This window comes from Aquarana catesbeiana, linkage group LG04 (assembly GCF_042186555.1).
Source record: "Aquarana catesbeiana isolate 2022-GZ linkage group LG04, ASM4218655v1, whole genome shotgun sequence".
In the NCBI taxonomy this organism is placed as follows: domain Eukaryota; kingdom Metazoa; phylum Chordata; class Amphibia; order Anura; family Ranidae; genus Aquarana; species Aquarana catesbeiana.
In genome coordinates, this window is record NC_133327.1 from 192765858 (window position 1) to 192786643 (window position 20786).

Consider the following 20786-nt stretch of genomic DNA (forward strand, 5'->3'; position numbering starts at 1 on the left):
AATACATCATGAAATGTATTTTGTTTAAATGCAAGAAGTGTGAGTACCTGCATTTGGCTTGTCTACTGTACAGTCTTTAGTGCAGAACACAAATTCATAGGTGAAAGGAGGAGAGTATACAGTAATACAGACCAGAGCTAATTAGAGTTCTGCTTTTCTTTTCACTGTCCAATCGTAGGATGTGTGACCTGTAACTGAAACTGCCGCATATAAACAGCAGCATAGGTGTGCTCAGCCTATTGCATTAGGGTGTGCACCACACATACATATACACACACTATTATAATTGAATGTAAACAAACTTTAACATGTATTAAGACATGGACAATGTCAGTAGAGCAGTAGACACTATCAGTAGGGCAGTGGATGGTGTCATTTTTTTTTCAATTTTTTTACATTCTTTTTTATAATAGTATTATTAATATTTTTTTTACAATTTATTTACAAGCCCTGTTGTGGGACCAAACAGACCCCTGATGTCTCACTTTTGAGATAGAGAAAGGGACTGAGGACAGAGATTCCCCAGTCCCTTTCTCTGTAGCCTCAGCTGCACTGGACAGTGAATGAATGGGAAGTGCTCAGTGTTGAGTGGCTTCCTGTTCCTTCACAAACACAGTTTCCAATGCTACAGTTATGAATGGACACAGGAGTGATCGGTATCGATCACTCACTGTATTCATTCAGTAAATGAAATGACATGGCAAATGACTCTCCATCCTGACACATCCCCTACAGCAGCTGACAGAAGTGGAGAGGAGGAAAGCCAGAAACGCTGTGGGTGGTGGGACAGCAGGGGGAACTGGTGCTGCACAAGGTGATTAGGGTGTGCCCAGGCACACCTGGCACACCCCCTGCGCATACCTATGAACAGCAGATCTCCACCTATGATAGACAGGGCTGTGCTGTGTGTCAGAGATGCTTCAGTTTTAGGGCTTGATAGGCACAAGTACAAACTCTATAGCAAGTAAAATAGCTCCTTTATATATACACTCACCAGCCACTTTATTAGGTACACCTTGCTAGTACCGGGTTGGACCCCCTTTTTGCCTTCAGAACTGTCTTACTTCTTCATGGCATAGATTCAACAAGGTATTGGAAACATTCCTCAGAGATTTTGGTCCATATTGACATGATAGCATCATGCAGTTGCTGCACATTTGTCAGCTGCACATCCATGATGCGAATCTCTTGTTCCACCACATCCCAAAGGTGCTATATGGGATTGTGATCTGGTGACTATGGAGGCCATTGGAGTACAGTGAACTCATTGTCATGTTCAAGAAATCAGTTTGAGATGATTTGAGCTTTGTGACATGGTGCAATATCCTGTTGGAAATAGCTATCAGAAGATGGTACACTATAGTCATAAAGGGGTGGACATGGTCAGCAACAATACTCTGGTAGGCCGTGGCATTTAATTGATGCATAATTGGTACTAAGGGGCCCAAAGTGTGCCAAGAAAATATCCCCCATACCATTACACCACCACCACCAGCCTAAACCTTATTCAAGGCAGAATAGATACATGCTTTCATGTTGTTTACGCCAAATTCTGACCCTACCATCTGAATGTGGCAGCTGAAATTGAGACTGATCAGACCAGGCAATGTTTTTCCAACCTTCTATTGTCCAATTTTGGCTTCAAAGTTCAATGTGCTGTGCACTCAGAGATGGTATTCTGCATACCTTGGTTGTAACGAGTGGCTATTTCAGTTACCATTGCCTTTCTATCATTTCAAACCAGTCTGCCCATTCTCTTTTGACCTCTAACATCAACAAGCCATTTTCCTCCACACAACTGCTGCTCACTGGACATTATCTCTTTTTCGGACCATTCTCTGTAAACTCGAGAGATGGTTGGGCATGAAAATCCTAGTAGATCAGCAGTTTTTGAAATACTCAGACCAGCCTGTCACATTCAAAGACACTTAAATCCCCTTTCTTCCCCATTCTAATGCTCAGTTGGAACTTCAGCAAGTCATCTTCACCGCGTCTAGATGCCTAAATGCATTGAGTTGCTGTCATGTGATTGGCTGATTAGCAATTAGTGTTACCAAGCAATTGAACAGGTGTACCTAATAAAGTGGCCAGTGAGTGTATTTCATCTGTGTACATTTCTCTACATCTTTGGTTACATTACTTACCTGTAATGATGTACATTCCACAATGTGCAGACTGCTAAAAATCTTCACTGCATGGCTGTCCTGTCTGTTAACAGCTTCGGTTCTCTGGACTCAGTTGCACTAAAGATAATCCAACTGGCACACGTCCCTTCTGCCCTCTCCTTCATTGCGAAAAGTTATCTCACTGATTACACTAGCTGTAACATGATTTGTTAATGAAGGAGAGAATCTTGTGACTAATCAGATGCTCCCCCATTCACAGATTGTTTCAGGCAGTGTAATGGAGATGACAAAGGGAGCTGTGAGCTTCAGATGCCATCCATCCATTCAGTGCTTCAGATTGGTGTCTTTCATCCGTCTACACAGTGGGGTTGATTTACTAAAACTGGAGAGTGCAAAATCTGGTGAAGCTGTGCATGATAGCTAATCAGCTTCCAACTTCAGCTTTGATTAAAAAACCTGGAAGCCGATTGGTTTCTATGCAGAGCTGCACCAGATTTAGCACTTTCCAGTTTTAGTAAATCAACCCCAGTGTGGCATGGTGTGTGGATCAGAAGAGTGACTGAATATAAACACAAATATTCAGGAATGTAGAACAAGCAATATATACATTATACTTTTCAAATGTCTGAAGACGTGGTTTGGGCCCAGGTTGACCTAAACTGGACAATTATCTCCCACAGACATATAGTATATAGTAAAAAAAGTGATAAAAAATAAATTCTGTACATCTATTTGTTTTCAGTTCTAAGGATGAACATACACTAAATTACCAACAGTATTGGGACACCTGCCTTTACACGCACATGAACTTTAATGGCGTCCCAGTCTTAGTCCGTAGGGTTCAATATTAAGTTGGCAATTTTTTTTTTATTTGGAGAATCTTGCAAACAAGAAACACATTCCAACTTTTTTTTTTATACAAAAATATAAAAAAATAAATATTATACATATATACATATATATATACATACATACATACACACATACATATATACATACATATATTTCCTTTTTTTTTTTTTTTTTTTTTTTAAATATGCATAACATATTGTATATACGACTAAACAGAATAATAAAGGCTTACTTCAACCTATAATATATGAACAAAAGGGTTTTTTTTTTTCAACCAAGAGGAATATCACTGTATTATATTATACTATATACATATATCACTAAATAGCACAGACATCTTCAACAATTCTACACATTACTCAACTTGATTAACATTCAGACCAAGAAACACAGATTATCATGTGTATGTAGCCTTTCTTCAAAATTATGTTTATCCTTGAAAATCTAAAGGAGTGTCCAGAGAGAAAACAGGGAAAGAACCCAACACCCAGAGATCAACAAACAGCAGCTACAGGCCTGATATTCCTCCACGCCTTTATCCAGACCCTTTGCTGCCATCTGTCTTTCTCGAGACCCCGAATTTTCCCTACCTCACCAAGAATCTCACACACCACCACCGGAACAGGAAGGACTTTCTGCCGAAGGGATACCTGACACCGTGCATTCCAGGTGTAATATCGGACTACTAAGCTGACTAGAAAAAGAGTGTCCAAATCAAATCCCTTGCGATTCTGCAATGCTCCATACACCCACTCAGCATAAGACATGCAAGGCAGGAAAGGAATATTCAGAGCCCTCCCCACCTTTTTATAGACTTCTATATTGAAAGGGCACTGAAGCAAGAAGTGGTCCATGGTTTCCACTTCACCCTGACACTCCACTCTTGGACAACCACGATTGTCCAAAGAGCGGCACTTCACGTTCCCCCTCACATAGAGCCTACCGTGGAAAGCGAGCCAGGCCTGGTCCCTAAATTTCAAGGGAATCCGCTCAGAATTTATTAAACGTAAACCCTCCCTCATAATATGACCTGGGCAATCCCTTAAGGCCAGTGGCGCATGAAAGACAGTACCCACGATCTTCTCCCCCAGGAGTCTCCTAGGAAGGGACCTGATATCCTCCACTGTCACATGCCACCGTTTAAGAATTTTCAGGCACAGGGCAACATAAGCCGGGAGCTTACCATGCTTGATCCTTAGGCTTTTCACTGGCCCGCCACTCTCCCAACAGCCCAGAAAAGGTCTAAACCAGATCTGGAAAATACCTACCCATCCAGGCGGTCTCTCTGCTAGCATGTTACCAAAATTGTGTTTCAAAAACATCAGAGAGAAGAACACAACCGGGTTGACCATCCCTAGGCCACCCTTCCACCTAGATAGGTAAGTCACATTCTGCTTCACAAGATTCAGCCTGTTCCCCATAATAATTGGAAGAAACAACTATAAATCCTGGTATAGCAAGACTCTGGCAAGATGCAAACAAAGCTGACATACAAAAAGGTAGGAATCAGGTAGGTCTTAATCAAGTCCACCCTTTCCCTCAAGGAGAGCCGCCACCCTTTCCAGCATTTCACCTTGACATCAGCATCATTCAGCCTGGCTTCCCAATTTGACTTACTGTAATCATCAGGACCAAACTCGATGCCTAATACTTTGACTTTCTGCTGAGGCCTCGGGAAGGTGTCTGGAAGTGCAAAGCTCTCACCTCCCTCGCTCATCCAAAAAACTTCACTTTTATCACGGTTGACCTTGGAGCCTGATGCCTCGGAATACTGCTCTATAACTGAAACCACCTCCTGTGCCTCCTCTGTCCCAGAGATAAAGACAGAAACGTCATCAGCATAGGGTACAACCCTCAAGGGCGGCTCACCAGTAATGCCCACCGGCACCCCGCACAACGGTCCGCTCTCTAGCCTTCTGATTAAGGGGTCGATTGCGAATACGTATAGCAAAGGGCTCAGCGGACACCCCTGGCGCACCCCCGATCCAACCCCAAAGGGCCGTCCAACCCAACCGTTAACAAGCATGAAGCTCTCTGCCTCTCTGTATAAAGTCTTAAGCCATCCAATAAACCCACCCTCAAGGCCATACTTGTCAAGGAAAAGCCAGAGGTACTCATGATTGACACGATCAAAAGCCTTCGCCTGATCCAGTGCCAGCAAATACTTTCCCCAGCCTTCAGCCCTGCAACGTTCCAGAGCCTCCCGGACAGCTAACACCGCTGAAAAAGTGCTTCTGCCCTGGACCGAACAGTGCTGCTGACGAGAAAGCAATCTGTCTGCTACTGACGACAAGCGCCAGAAAATTATCTTTGCCAGAATCTTTCTATCGACATTAAGAAGGCTAATGGGGCGCCAATTCTCAATCATCGAGGGATCCTTGCCTTTTGACAACAGAATCACAGCAGATTGTCTCATGGAGGGAGGGAGCGAACCCTCCTGCAGACAGCCGTTAAATACCTCCACAAGATAAGTTACCAAGCTGGATTTGAAAATCTTATAAAATTCAGCCGTCAATCCATCTGACCCAGGGGTTTTCTTAATAGCCAGACCATCTATAGCTTTGACTACCTCTTCTGCTGTTATTCCCCCTGTCAAACTTGCAAGCGGAATGTTATTTCCCAGACCTGGTGTAGAATCCAGAAAACTCAACATCTTTGCCCGATCGAGATACTTCTCCCCCAGAAGATCCAGATAAAAAGACCTTGAGACCTCCAGGATCCCTGACCTGGATTTCGTCAAAGAGCCCGTACTATCCCTTAGCCCAACAACCGTCTTAACTGCTGCGCTTTGTTTGCAGTTCTGATAAGGGTCGGGCGAGTGATATTTCCCGTAGTCCCTTTCCAGAACCAAAGAAGCATGCCGGTCATACTGATACTTCCTAAGGAGAAGTTACACCTCAGAGATTGCCCCGGAATCTCCACCACTCGAGACAAAGCGATCAAGTTTTCTCCGCAGCTGCTGGTAGGCAATGTACTTACCAAGCTGTTTCCTTTTTCCTATGGCTTTGAAAAACCCACTAATCCGGCTTTTGGCAAGCTCCCACCACTCCGACTTAATGCTACAGAAATCCAGGATGGTTACCTGAGCCTGAAAAAAATCCTCAAAAGATTGTCTTACCTCCTCGTCATCCAGCAGAGCCGAATTCATCCTCCAAATACCCTTTCCTTTAGGTGGCATATCTGAATCATTGAGAATCACAGACAGCAAAAGGTGATCAGAAAACTCCACCATACGACACTCAGGAGCCGAAAAGGCAGAGTCCCCTTTTAAAAAAAACCTATCTATCCTGCTCTCACAACTGCCTCGCCTAAATGTGTACCCCGTGCTGTCTGGGCAACGCTTAATATGCGCATCTTCCAGACCTGCTTCCCTGGCTATGGTATTAAGAAAAACGCTATCATATCTCAGGCTGTCAGTGGAGCCTTTCCTGTCTTTGGGCCTAGTAACGGTGTTAAAATCACCTCCAAAGACAACTTGCCGAGATGTAAAAAGGAAAGGCTCAATCTTTGTAAAGAGGCATTTCCTCTCCCATCTAGTCTGTGGTCCATAAATATTTATTAAACGCAGATCATGCCCCTTCACAGAGACGTCCAGGACCATTCACCTTCCAATCTCTACCTCGATAACCCGCCGACACGTTACCATGCCAGTAAAAAGTACTGCAACTCCGCTGTACGGCTCAGCCGCAAGAGACCAGAAGGAGGGCCCACGCCTCCACTCCCTCTTTGCCAGGTGGACATCGGCAAGTCTATTTAGCCGGGTCTCTTGCAAAAATAAAATATCAGCATCCATCTCGCTGAGCAAAAATAAGGCCATATTACGAGCCCTTACAGATTTTATGCTGGCAACATTAATCGTTGCCAACTTTATCAGAGTGGGAACTGCCATCAGGATGATTGAGGTAGGCGTTTCTTAGCCTGAGCTCCCTCAACCCTTACTGGAGACCTTGACCTCTTTAGAGAACACTCTACCTCATCTTCCTCCATCTGAGACACGGAAATAGAAGACTCCTCCTCCCCCTCAGATAAGGACCCAAACTTGTTTCCCAGTGGTAGATCATCTACCTCTAAGGATGAAACCGAGGAGGCAGAGGTCAGGACTACCTTATTCCTCCTTCTCCCCACCTTGGTCCACTCTCCCTCCTCCCCTGAAACATTACCCTGAAAGATCTCATCTACATTATTAGCAGTGGCAACTTCCCCCTTCTTCACCTTAGAACCTCCACTAGAGGTTTTACGCTGCCTTAGGGAAGGCCCTGATGAAGCTGCCACCTCAGATCTGCACGAATCTGCCCCTTTGGCAGCCTCAGACAATCTGGATGACTTATTTACTTTTGGAACACTGGGCACTTGAAACACTGGGGAAGAACACACAACAGAAGTAGACACAGGCACAGTAGAGAGCACAGACTGGGGAGCAGACACAGTAGGGATTACACCTTCAGGCTGGGAAACTGACACCTGGGGGGGGTCCTCAGGACTAGCTGAAACAGCTCCACCAACCCCTTGCTGCCCCCCACGTTCCTCCTCCTCCATCCTCAGAAGTTCTTCCACCACCTCTGGCTGATTATGGAGGGCTTCAGGGCAAAGACTATAGGGGTGACCTAACTTGTTACAAAGATTACAACGAATACTATTGCAGTCTTTTGCAACATGCCCTGAGCCCTGACAGAGGGAACATTTCTGCACAGAACATGAGCTTGAAAAATGCCCCTTTTCACCACAGCGATGACACAACTTTGGTTGCCCTGCATAAAAAGTAATAATCCTATCACGACCTATAAAGGCAGACAAAGGGATGTGCTTAACAACATTACCCGTGACATGTAGTTTTACCAACACCGTCCAACCTCCTGTCCAAATCCCCCTATCATCTACAACTTTCCTCAATGGAGCTTGTACATCAGCATATCTCCCCAACCACACCACCAGATCCGCAGCAGGAATGGACTCATTGCGTACTAGAATGGTGACGTTCTTATATAATGGCTGTCGAGAGATTACTTTGGGTGACAAACCTGCCCATTTTGGGGACTCCTTCCACCTCTGCTCATACCTCTCCCAAAAGACATCTAATCCTTCCGCCTTGACAAAGGAGAGGTCATACTCATATGACCCAACTGGGCTGATAAGGGCAAAAACCTCCTCTGCTTTAAAACCCATCCCCAGAATACGGTCCACCACATCTCTCCTATTTGGGGGGGGGCCTTCTCCAGTCCACCTCAATTGAACCACATTGCGGCGTTTAAAGGAGCTACCAGATGGTGTCAGATTGGCCTGACCTTCACTCACATCAGTCCTAGTGACCGCAGAATAACTGGCCCTACTTACCCTTGGGACAGGTGCAGCCACCGCTGCAGCATAGGAAATAACTGCACTCCTTGCAACATCCTGCACATCACTTTTAGTTACAGACCCCTCTTTAGATAAGTTAGAAACAACATTTTCATCAACAGATGGAACAGAGACTTCTGACACAGAAATATCATCTACATTACCCTTGGTAATTCTTACTTCATTACCAGTAACTAAAGGGTTACTAACAGCAGAGATGTCTTTATCAGCACTCTTCACAGCAGAGTCTGCACACCCCTCACTGGCTCTCTGTACACAGGTGGTAGTCTCAGCCAGATGAGCTTGCTCTCCACTGCCCTCTACAGCACCATCTATAGGAACTACATCTCCATTATGTTGTATAGACAAATCTTTAACAAAAACGGCTTTTTCAGCCAACCGATGTTTCAAAGGTTTTGGGGGGACATCACTATCCTCTTCTTCATCCTCAGATGATCCAGAACGGCAAACTTGCGACCATGCAAAGGGGATTCCATTTCTGTGATTAACTTAAGCATTCCTGCTCCCTTCACAGGCTCAGATGGATCATCTTGCTCCATAGCCTCCTGCTGCGGTGACAAGGGCACAGAACTTCCTTGGCCCAGTGGCATACTGGCAGTCAAAACACCTGACTGCTGATCACCCGCTGCCTGTGTGCCAGAGCTTTCTCCACTTTCTGCAGGCATACTGATACTTGGCTCAGAATGTAAAGATTTTCCAGCGTGCTGGCCAGAAACACAGTCCAAGCCCGAAGAAACTTTTTTGCTTTGCACTGACCTTTCTTTCTCGCACTCTGGTGATGCTTCTCCTCCACTGGACTCTATGGTCCCTCTGCGCATTGTATACGGAAGCGATCATCATTGCCATATTTCTCCTTGAAAGCTCCGCTGGTTTCTTTCAATGCAGCCACCAGCAGACTCTGCTTTTCCACTTTAGCCTCCAAAGCCATTAACTCAGGCCGCATCTGTCTTCTCTTAGAACTGTGAAGCCGGTCATTTGCAATTTTTTTATGTTTGAAGTCAAACTTCAACTTCGCCAGTACTTCCTCCTCCTTGGCAATTCTCGCAATCCTAGCACAAACCTTCTTTCTGTAGGCTGACAGGCTTTCACCTTTAGCTGGGCCATTTCCCAGGTCCTCAAACACTGGTATGGGAGGACCGGTACTCTGGCCATCCGGGGGATCCTCCCCGGGGTCCACCCCAGATTCCTGCATCCACTTTGGGTATAGGAAGTAATCAAGCTCCCTGGATCAGTAGGCCTCTCTGGAGCTCAGGAGATCAGCAGTAGTGCAGCCACACCCTTTGCAGCTGTAACAGCTTCAACTTTTCTGGGAAGGCTGTCCACAAGGTTTAGGAGTGTATCTATGGGAATGTTTGACCATTCTTCCAGAAGAGCATTTGTGAGGTCAGGCACTGATGTTAGATGAGCAGGCCTGGCTCAGTCTCTGTTCTAATTCATCCCAAAGGTATTCTATCGGGTTGAGGTCAGGACTCTGTGGAGTCTTGTCCAACATTAGTGCCTGACCTCACAAAATGTGCTTCTGGAAGAATGGTCAAACATTCTCATAGACACATTCCTAAACTTTGTGGATAGCCTTCCCAGAAGAGTTGAAACTGGTAAAGCTTCAAAGGGTGGGCCAACTCAATATTGAACCCTAAAGGACTAAGATTGGGATGCCATTAAAGTTTGTGTGCGTGTAAAGCATGGGTGCTCAACCTGTGGCCCTTCAGTTGTTGCGGAACTACCCATCATCAAGTGCCATCATGCCTCTGCCTTTGGGAGTCATGCTTGTAACTGTCGGCCTTGCAATGCCTCAAGGGACTTGTAGTTCCACAGCAGCTGGAGGACCACAGGTTGAGCACCCATGGTGTAAAGGCAGGCGTCCCAATACTTTTGGTAATATAGTGTACATACATGGGAAAAGATTATAATTTTAAGATTAGGTATCTTTGCATCAATGATAGTAACACATATTTTGCAATCATTTTAATGAATTCTTCCAGTAAGAATTGTTATGTTTTCCATCCTAAAAATGTAAATGAAATAATTTATTAAACTAAAAGTCGTACCTCTTGTGTTACTGCGGCAGCCAAGTTTCCCCCTGCACTGTCACCAGACACAGCTATCCGATTTGCATCAACTGAATATTTTTTAAGGGTACTCTGCTGCAGAAAGAACTTCACTACAATGTACACATCATCAAACTGTGCTGGAAAGTGGAATTTGGGAGCCAGCCGGTAGCTAAGAAAAAAAAAAGGAAATACACTGTAAGAACCATCTTGTGAAAAAGACTGTAATATCTTGGAATACATGTTTTTTATTGAAACTGCAAAGAAAGAAAGTGGATGCACCAGCCTAGTCCATTACCTTTATAAATAATTTTATTGTAGTGTTGAAAATAGATATATTCACAAACAGCTGTATATCACAAGCTCAACAGAATGATACACAATTCATGTTTCCCAATCAGCTCGGGAAGTAGCCATCTAGACCTCAATAGCTTACATGTTTCGAGGGAAGAGCCCCCTCTTCATCAGAGCCAAAAAAGGTTTTTGTTTGAAGCATGGATGAGTGAAGGTCTATTGGAGCCTGAGCATCAAATTTGAGCACAGTAAGTTGTTTGTATCTGCCTAACCACATGTTTTTTATTGTATGGCAGATTTGTGTACACAAAATCATCCAGAGTGTGAAATTTTAACTAGTGGTAGAAGCAAAGCTGGTGTTCTCAGGGTAAATTCACACCAGATGCAGTAGGACTGTGTTGGCCAGCTATTTCAGGACAGTCCCACCGCAAGACAAGGCAAAATGCCCTGTCTCATACATGGCCAGTTCACACCAGTGAGTTGCACTGGTGTGCACTAAAAAGAAGTACGCCAAGCCATATTTTCTCTAGGGCAGCACAACGCAAAGAAATCCACCACCATGCAGCGGTCAATAAAACTTAATGAATTGTTACCATGTAAATTAAATAAATAAATAAATAAAAAGAGAGAAAAGTGTAATGCACTACGATTGGCACATCAGCACTACTGTCATCCCAATTCATCCCTCTGCACACCAACGGCTACATTGTAATTCAGCAGCTGGTGTGAATGCACCCTTAAACAAAGATGTAAGAACTTGTGGGTTATTGAGAAGTTCGGGAATTGAAAAAAAATAAACAATTATACTCATCTAGGTGTATGCAGCATCACTCCGATGCTGCATCTGCTTCTAGACAACTCTAAGACCAAGAACTGAGCAATCAAAGACCACTGATTATTCAGTTTTTGGTCTTCGGTGAGCAGAGCGCTGTGACTGTCAGTCACCAGCTCTCTGCCCCTCCAGTGCTCACTGGAGCACCTGGCTGTGGAGGGGGCGGGAGCAGCTGGCTAAGTGTCCCAGCAGTGCACTAAGGGGCTCAGCCAGCCGCCAGCCCATTTTTTTTAATGTTATGTGAATGGAGACCCGTGAATGAATTGTTTTTCTTTTCTTTTATAAAAGTAAACATTTGGTGATTAAGAGCTTTTTCCATTGTGCTCATATATATTGTTGGATAACCCATATAACAGAGCTTGACTATAGTTCCAAGCCTAGTTTTTTTATTTCTTGTGATGTTGATAGATGTTAAGTAAGGGCTAGTTTACACTTCCTTCAAAAAATGGCTTCGGACAGGCTTTAAAAAGGTTAAAGCTCTCTGAACGCCAGTTTTCAGGGTAAAGTTCTTTGAACGCCAGTCAAAGCTCCTGTCACTAAATAAAATGGTTAGCTTACAGTCCTGTTTACACCTTGTTTTTGCTAGGTGCTTCGATGAGGCTTTGATGAGGCTTCGGTGGGGCTTTGATGAGGCTTTGGTGGAGCTTCGATGGGGCTTTGATGGGGCTTTGGTGAGGCTTCAGTGGGGCTTCAAGCAAGCTTTGCCATAGACTTCTATGGAGGCTTTGAAGATGCTTTGAAGCACCACTAAAGCTACATGGGGTATAATTTTTGAAGCAAAGCAAAAGCAGGTGTAAACAGGATTGTAAGCTAACCATTTTATTTAGTAACAGTAGCTTTGACTAGCATTCAGAGAGCTTTAACAAAACCTGTCTAAAGCCTTGTTTCAAAGCAAGTGTAAACTAGCCGTTAATGTGTGTTGAAGCTGAAGCAAGTGTAAATGAGCTCTCCATAGAGGTCTATGGTGGGTCCGTTCAGGTCCACCTACCCTGTTTCCCGAAAATAAGACCTAGCGTGATTGTCGGTGATGGCTGCAATATAAGCCCCACCCCCCAAATAAGCCCTACCCTGTTTCCACGAAAATAAGCCCTACCCCGAAAATAAGACCTACAAGAACTTTAACTAGGGCTTATTTGGGGGGTAGGGCTTATATTGCAGCCATCACCGACAATCATACTAGGTCTTATTTTCGGAGAAACAGGGTAAAAAACTGACAGGCGGACCTAAATGGATCGTTCATGTGAAAGAGGCCTAAGAGTTTTTTTTCTGAGAAGTAGTTATGAGAACATTAATTTGAAAGCCAGAAGAATTGCAGTATATGCATGGAGATTTGTCCAATCTGCTTAGAATCATAGAATACATGAATCACAATTGACTATTCCTGTGTAGCTCTTTGCAACTATTGTAAATAAAACAAGATGATTCAATGTTTTTCTCTATTTGATTGTGTGGTCCATGACTGTTGGGTTAAGTGCCCTGGTGTAAGCAAACATCAGTGAAGACCAAATTTGGTACAATGTATCTTGCAATGGCACAAAACCAGGTGCCTGTTTTTTTGTTTTTTGTTTTTTTTTTATCTGTCATGCACTGATTGTCTTGAGAACTGGTTATATTACTTGTGAATATCACATTATATAGTCAGCACTCTGGCTTTTATAATTAGAAATCTGAAAAGCAAAATCAAATTTACTTTAACTGGCTGCCAGGCTGGAATTAATTTCACACCTAGTGAAATCTTCACAGACCGGTAACAGTAGCAGAGACTTCATTGAGTGGAAATAATAAAAGCTTGGAGGCCCAGAAATTGATCTGTCTCTGAGAGATTATTGGGTTTTAATCCAGCTTTACCCTGCGCAAATGAACAAAGTTGCTCCAACATTTAAATTGAGTAAATTAAAAGCACATCATTTTCTATTTTTCTATGGTTATCTTAGCCTTGTTTAAAGGCACATTTATGACATACTTGTTTAGAATCTGCTCTAGAATAAAATTTAGTAAACAACTTAATGCATAGCTGTCATATGAAGAACAAACACAACCTACTTGATTGACACTACCAAAGCGTTGAGCTGCTGTGCTGTTTGTCTTGACAGAAGATCATATGGCTTCATGGCTGTAATTAAAAGGATTAGACCGATATATGATATAAGTAATAATCTGCATTCCAATACATATGAAAAAAAAATATGAGTGGGCTCCTTGATTTTTTGTTTTGTGCAGGCACACTAGCAAACATGTCCATATCCTGTGTAAATGTATTTCACAGCACATATAAAAGTTAGGCTTTACCACTGGCCCATTGTTTGGGCAAATTATTTTGACATACAGGAACATATCAGCAAGAACTGGCATATGGTCAATTATTTAGCAAGTGAGCAATGTTATCCCTACTGTGATTTAATACTATTTAGCCGCTATTTATGTCACCACATCCACCTCTTGCCCTGCCTGAAACATTACAGGCACCATTACATAGTATTCTAATAGGCTTATTAAATAAAGGCAAAAGCTATGTAAAAATTCCTAAACCCATACCAACTATGTTCATCTCTTATCTGACTTCAGTAAGGTAAAATTTGGTTTCTATGGGTTATTGCACTTTATGCTTCATCATCACTAGGGATGGGCCGAATGACCCCCTGTTTGGTTTGCACCAGAACTTTCTAACATCGCAAAGGTTTGGAACCGAATAACAAACCCCATTGAAGCCTATGGGACCCGAGCGTGAAAAATCAAAAGTGCCCATTTTGAAGGCTTATATGCAAGTAATTGGGCATACAATTGTTATGGGTTCCAGTTACTGTCCTGGGGGACATGTATCAATTCATTTTTTTTAAATGAGCAGTGATTTATTGATGCTTAAAGTGAAAGCATAAAAATGAAAATTTCCTTTCAATATAGTTTCCGGGGGTCCCCTCAGGCTCGGTTCACACTAGGACGACTTGTCAGGCGACCTAGGTCGGCTGACAAGTAGTGTCCCGTTCAGTACAACGGAACCATTCTAATCGGAGCGACGCAAGTTGCTCCGACTTAGAAAAAGGTTCCTGTACGACTTTGGGGGCGACTTGGGGCGACTTGCATAGACTTCTATACAGAAGTCGTTTTGCAAGTCGCCCGGGCAGTCGTGTGCAGGTCGCCTCGGTGAGGCGACATGCAAGTCGTGCTGCCTCTGGTGTGAACCGAGGCTTAGTCTACTTGTAAAGTAGAGCAGTGTGCTGTGAACAAAAAATATCATCCCTAAACATGCTTTCTGGACCATGTATCAGCAGTAACGTGGACTTTGCGGCTGATTTCCTTGCCCAATGATGCCACAACATTGCCTTCTATGTGATAGTAGAGAGCTGGAATGGCCTTACGTAAAAGTAGACATGTGCGATTAGTTTCGTATGAATCGAAAATTCGTACAAATTTCCGTAAATTCGTACATTCGGGAGGATCCGAAATACGAATTGCTATGCTTCTGAATTTTGTACGGAATGCAAAATTTCGTTTACGAATTTCGGATCCAAATTCCATTGCAACGGAAACGTGACTGGTGTTTTGTTGACCAATCAGAGGTTTTCTTCTGCTGCTGAGTGAGGGTTGGGAAAATTACCTTTTTTAATATGGGAGTGGGAGACTGGTACTGGTAGTCAATGGAAGATTCAGAATCGGACAAAATAAGAATGTTCGTTAATTACGATTATTCGTTATGATGAAGTTAAAAACCCAGGGAGTCAGCACAGCACAGGGATGGTGGGAGCCCCTCATAATGATAAATTCATCATAACGAACGTTCTAAATTTTTGCGAAAAGTTAAGGAACCGAACGAAAATTCGTATCTCGTACGAATCCAAATAGAATTTCGGACACGAATTACGAAATACGAATTAACGGCTAATACGAAACAGAACGAAATGAAACAAATTTATTGACAGTGCACATGTCTAGTAAAAAGAAATAGCGACTAGGAACCTGCCATTGTGGTACAGCACATTCTGTAAATTCACTGAAGGGGCAGAATCCATCAGGTGGAAAGGCAGAAGTTGTAGAGCCAGCAGCTTTCACAAGCTTGCATTTAGATGCTGGGCATGTGAGTGGCTGGGGCTGTATTTTTTTTCCCGCTGCAGCAGATGGGGCAGGGACATTTGTTGGCTATAGTCTACAGCTGGGGGTGTGCTGCTGACAGATGTGCTGCAAGGACCTGGGATACCCTGCGCTATACCATCATCCCTGTCAGTGGAGGCTGCCGAGAGGTATAGCAGGGGCAGATTGAGGTGAGTAAGGAGGAGGGACAGATTAGTGCCCATTTTTTGTGGCTTTTAGGTGATCTTGCCAACAGGCTGAATGGTGGGAGGTTAAAGGCCTTGTCAAGCATGTGGTACCCTAAAAAATAAAAGCAAATATACCGCGCTGTCTCCTTTAAATTTGTTTGGTAGCAGCCAGCACAGCACGGGATAAATTGCAAAGGTGAAATATGTGTAAAATAAGTGCAGCGATAATGGGTGGTCTCAGCATAAACTGAGGCTGAAAAATGTACCAAGTTTACACTGTGATATGCAGCGCAACCAATAAGTAGGTTTACCAAAACGATTGAACTCAAACAGGCATACACCTAATGAGTCAATCAAACTTGTGGTGTAACACACCGGGAAAAACCAGCCACAGCAAACACAACCTCCAGTTTGGGGATGTGCTCCAATGGTCCCTCTCAGTGACTCTCCAGATGTGTAGCCTGCAATAGGGGTTTTTAGAGGGGGGAGCCAGAAGAGAGGTTGCTCCCAATAGTGTGGTTATAAGGAAAGAAGAATGGGGCACATAGTGTAATTCCATTTAAAAAAAGGGTATTTAATGGACAAAAGGAACACTCCAATTTTTGAAGATAAAAAAGTGCTTGATAAAAAAATATGACGCAGTGACATCAGCAGAGCCCGTGCCGACGTGTTTCAGCTGCACATGTACTAAAAAAGGCCCAGACAGCCTTATCCGAGCATGCAGACTAGCAGGCCAGAAAAGAGAGGGGACGAGCAAGCGCATCCCCCCCCCCCCCCCGAACCATGCGGTTTTACCAAAATTATGTAGTAGAATACATATTGGCCTAAACTGATGAAGAATTTTTTTTGTTTTTTTCAATTTGGGGATATTTATTATAGCAAAAAGTAAAAAAATGTTTGTTTTTTTTTCAAAATTGTCGCTCTTTTTTTGTTTATAGCGCAAAAAATAAAAACCACCGTGCAATTGTCAGTTAAAGCAACGCAGTGCTGTATCACAAAAAATGGCCTGGTCATTAAGGGGGAAAATCTTCCAGGGCTGAAGTGGTTGAAAGTGTCCCATGATATCCATCCATCTTCAATCACGCCGCCCGACCAACCCGAAAAAAAGAAAAAAAGAAAAAACTCTGCTTCCATTCGCTTTGACAGCTCTTATATAGGCAAGGGCAGGGACACCCGCTGACGTAACTGGATGACCCCGTCCCCTCTGATGTCACAGAGCCCCCTGCCCCAAAGCACCCACCCCCATGTCGAGGACATGTGGCCTGGTATGGTTAAGGAGGGGGGGCATTCACTTGTCCCCCCCATCCTGACCTCCAGGCTGCATGCTCGGATAAGGGTCTGGTATGGATTTTGGGGGGACCCCACGCTATTTTTTTTTAAATTGGGCATGGAGTTTTTTCATTGATTTTTCATCTACATTGACAGGAGCCGGAAATACATTACAGCCTCGAGCAAGTTTAAATGCCATTTTTTCCTTTAGAAATGTAATTATTGCTGCGGCACTGTTCTACACATTGCACAGATGCGCCACTTTACATGCAGAAGGAATATTAATTTAAAGGAATATTTCATTTTTATTGTTTCACTTTAAGCATTATTAAAATCACTGCTCCTGAAAAAACTATCTTTTTAAAAACTTTTTTTTTTGCCTTGATGCATGTCCCCTAGGGCAGTACACGGGTTTTATGGCAATAAATAACATGCATATAAGCCTTTAAAATGAGAATTTTTTATTTTTCATGTTTGTGTCCCATAGACTTTAATAATAGGGTTCGCATGTTCGCTAGAACTTTTTGCCTGTTCGAGGTGTTTGGCCCATCCCTACTTACTACCTCAGCTATCCCCCGCGGCTTGGGACCATGTCTAAGCGCGGCTCCGCGGCCCATTCGGCACAGCACAGGACCATGCGACCCAAGATGGCAGATTACCTCCTCGACAGGCAAATGAAAAGTACAAGGAGGCCGCTCATACAGTGCCTTGCAAAAGTATTCATCCCCCTTGGCTTTTTACCTATTTTGTTACATTACAGCCTTTAGTTCAATGTTTTTTTAATCTGAATTATATGTGATGGATCAGAACACAATAGTCTAAGTTGGTGAAGTAAAATTAGAAAATACATAAAACTATTTTTCAGAAATAAAAAACTGATAATTGGCATGTGCGTATCTATTCACCCCCTTTGTTATGAAGCCCATAAAAAGCTCTGGTGCAACCAATTACCTTCAGAAGTCACATAATTTGTGAAATTATGTCCACCTGTGTGCAATCTAAGTGTCACATGATCTGTCATTACATATACACACCTTTTTGAAAAGCTCCAGAGGCTGCAACACCTAAGCAAGAGGCACCACTAACCAAACACTGCCATGAAGACCAAGGAACTCTCCAAACAAGTAAGGGACAATGTTGTTGAGAAGTACAAGTCAGGGTTAGGTTATAAAAAAATATCCAAATCTTTGTTGATCTCTAGGAGCACCATCAAATCTATCATAACCAAATGGAAAGAACATGGCATAACAGCAAACCTGCTAAATGACACCAAAACTCACGGACTGGTCAAGGAGGACATTAATTAGAGAGGTAGCACAGAGACCTAAGGTATCCCTGGAGGAGCTGCAGAGTTCCACAGCAGAGATTGGAGTATCCGTACATAGGACGACAATAAGCCGTACGCTCCATAGGGTTGGGCTTTATGGCATAGTGGCCAGAAGAAAGCCATTACTTTCAGCAAAAAACAAAATGGCATGTTTTGAGTTTGCGAAAAGGCAAGTGGGAGACTCCCAAAGTGTATGGAGGAAGGTGCTCTGGATTGATGAGACTAAAATTGAACTTTTTGGCCATCAAAGAAAACGTTATGTCTGGCGCAAACCCAACACATCTATCACTCAAAGAACACCATCCCCACAGTGAAACATGGTGGTGGCAGCATCATGCTGTGGGAATGTTTTTCAGCAGTCGGGACTGGGAAACTGGTCAGAGTTGAGGGAAAGATGGATGGTGCTAAATACAGGGATATTCTTGAGCAAAACCTGTACCACTCTGTGTGATTTGAGGCTAGGACGGAGGTTGACCTTCCAGCAGGACAATGACCCTAAACACACTGCTAAACCAACACTTGAGTGGTTTAAGGGGAAACATGTAAATGTGTTGGAATGGCCTAGTCAAAGCCCAGACCTCAATCCAATAGAAAATCTGTGGTCGGACTAAAAGATTGCTGTTCACAAGTGCAAAACATCCAACTTGAAGGAGCTGGAGCTGTTTTGCAAGGAGGAATGGGCAAAAATCCCAGTGGTAAGATGTGGCAAGCTCATAGAGACTTATCCAAAGTGACTTGGAGCTGTAATAGCTGCAAAAGGTGGCTCTACAAAGTATTGACTTTAGGGGAGTGAATAGTTATGCACATTGACTTTTTCCATTATTTTGTCCTATTTGTTGTTTGATTCACAATTAAAAAAAAAATCTTCAAAGTTGTGGGCATGTTCTGTGAATTAAATGATGCAAATCCTCAAACAATCCATGTTAATTCCAGGTTGTGAGGCAACAAAACACGAAAAATGCCAAGGGGGTGAATACTTTTGCAAGGCACTCTAAGTTCTTTGCCAAACCTGCTGCTAGACAGACTTGCCTACAGACCGCTTCTGCCAGTGATGGCAGCGGGGAACAGTCAAATGCGGATGCTACAGCTCCCCTGGATGACTCTATCCCCTATCTGACTGGGACACTGTAAGTACTGCATGCTACACCAGCCCAAGCCTCAGATGGACCAGAGCCCACACTCAGAGATATTCTGTCAGTGGTCACTGCTTGCAATGTTTCTATTGCTTCTTTGGCTTTGGATGTTAAAGGAGTTAAGGCTCAAGTTTATTTTATCCACCAAGATATGCAGAAACTCAGGGACCGTACTACTGCCCTGGAAGGCTGGGTTAGCACTCTGGAAGATGACATGACGTCTATGCAACGTGATCTTGCTTATACCTACAATGCAGTTAATAAACATGCTGCAAGACTGGAAGATCTCGAGAATAGACTTAGGAGGAATAATGTCAGAGCAATTGGGATCTCTGAGAAGGCTGAGGGGAAAAACCCAGTCACATTAATTGAAAAATGGCTTCTTTCTGTGTTTGGGAACGATGCCTTTTCCCCTATATTCTCTGTGGAAAGGGCACATAGAGTCCCTGGGAGCCCACTGCCACCGGGTGCTCCTCCTCGCCCTTTCCTCTTCAAGCTCCTGAACTGTAAAGATAGAGATGCCATTTTGTTCAGTGCGAGAACCCTGGGTGTGGCCCTAGTGATGGATAAGTCTCTCTATTTCCTGAATTCTCTGCGGATGTACAGGAGCAGAGGGCTCAATTCACTGATGTTAAGAAAACCTTGGATATACAATATGATATGCTTTATCCAGCCAGGTTATGAGTAGTGGCTAAGGGTGAAGTAAATTTCTTTGAAAACCATCATTGGCAGCACAGTGGCTTGATTGTGAGGAAACCGCTCTCCAGGAGTATGCTGCAAACCGTTGCCTACCTACCTGAGGATTATACCTTTTAAAGTTCCGCATTACTTTTTGGTTTGTGCCCCAGGCTCCTTTGTCGAGGCGGACATCTGCAGGAGCCTGGTGATTTTTCTGGAATTAAACATTATCCTATACTCCGTACATGTGAGGCCTCGCATACGGAGTGGGCTAGCTGATATGTTATCCCCCAATGTTGTCCTACCTGGACATCACCTTGTGACTTATTTGAGATAGGGGACCCAGTTGGTCCATTTGTTCTGTTTGTACCAAGTCCTGTCTACCTGCGCTCTACCATACAGCATTATTGTACTCTCTTGGCAGTGGATTTGTAAAGTCTCTATACTTACCTTGGTCATTGCTGTTCACAATAGACTTCCACTCGTTCTAACGACTGCCTACACTCTTCATCGTGGGGTTCACCTGCCCATGGAACCGGTTGACCCTGGTTGCATAAGGCTCATCTGGATAAATATGTTTTATCATGAACTCTATGGCTAAATGTTCTGTGATTCTTGG

General features: G+C 43.6%; 1 protein-coding gene across 1 annotated transcript in view; it reads right to left on the minus strand.

The window, feature by feature from the left end:
- The window catches only part of AADAC (arylacetamide deacetylase), a 101391-nt gene that overhangs the window by 9548 nt on the left and 71057 nt on the right, over nt 1-20786 (minus strand). Inside the window, exons 3-4 of the mRNA XM_073626056.1 lie at nt 13551-13620; nt 10382-10553 (exon numbers count right to left, since the gene is read on the minus strand). Coding sequence (XP_073482157.1) covers nt 10382-10553; nt 13551-13620 — 242 coding nt within the window. The remainder of the gene's footprint in view (nt 1-10381; nt 10554-13550; nt 13621-20786) is intronic.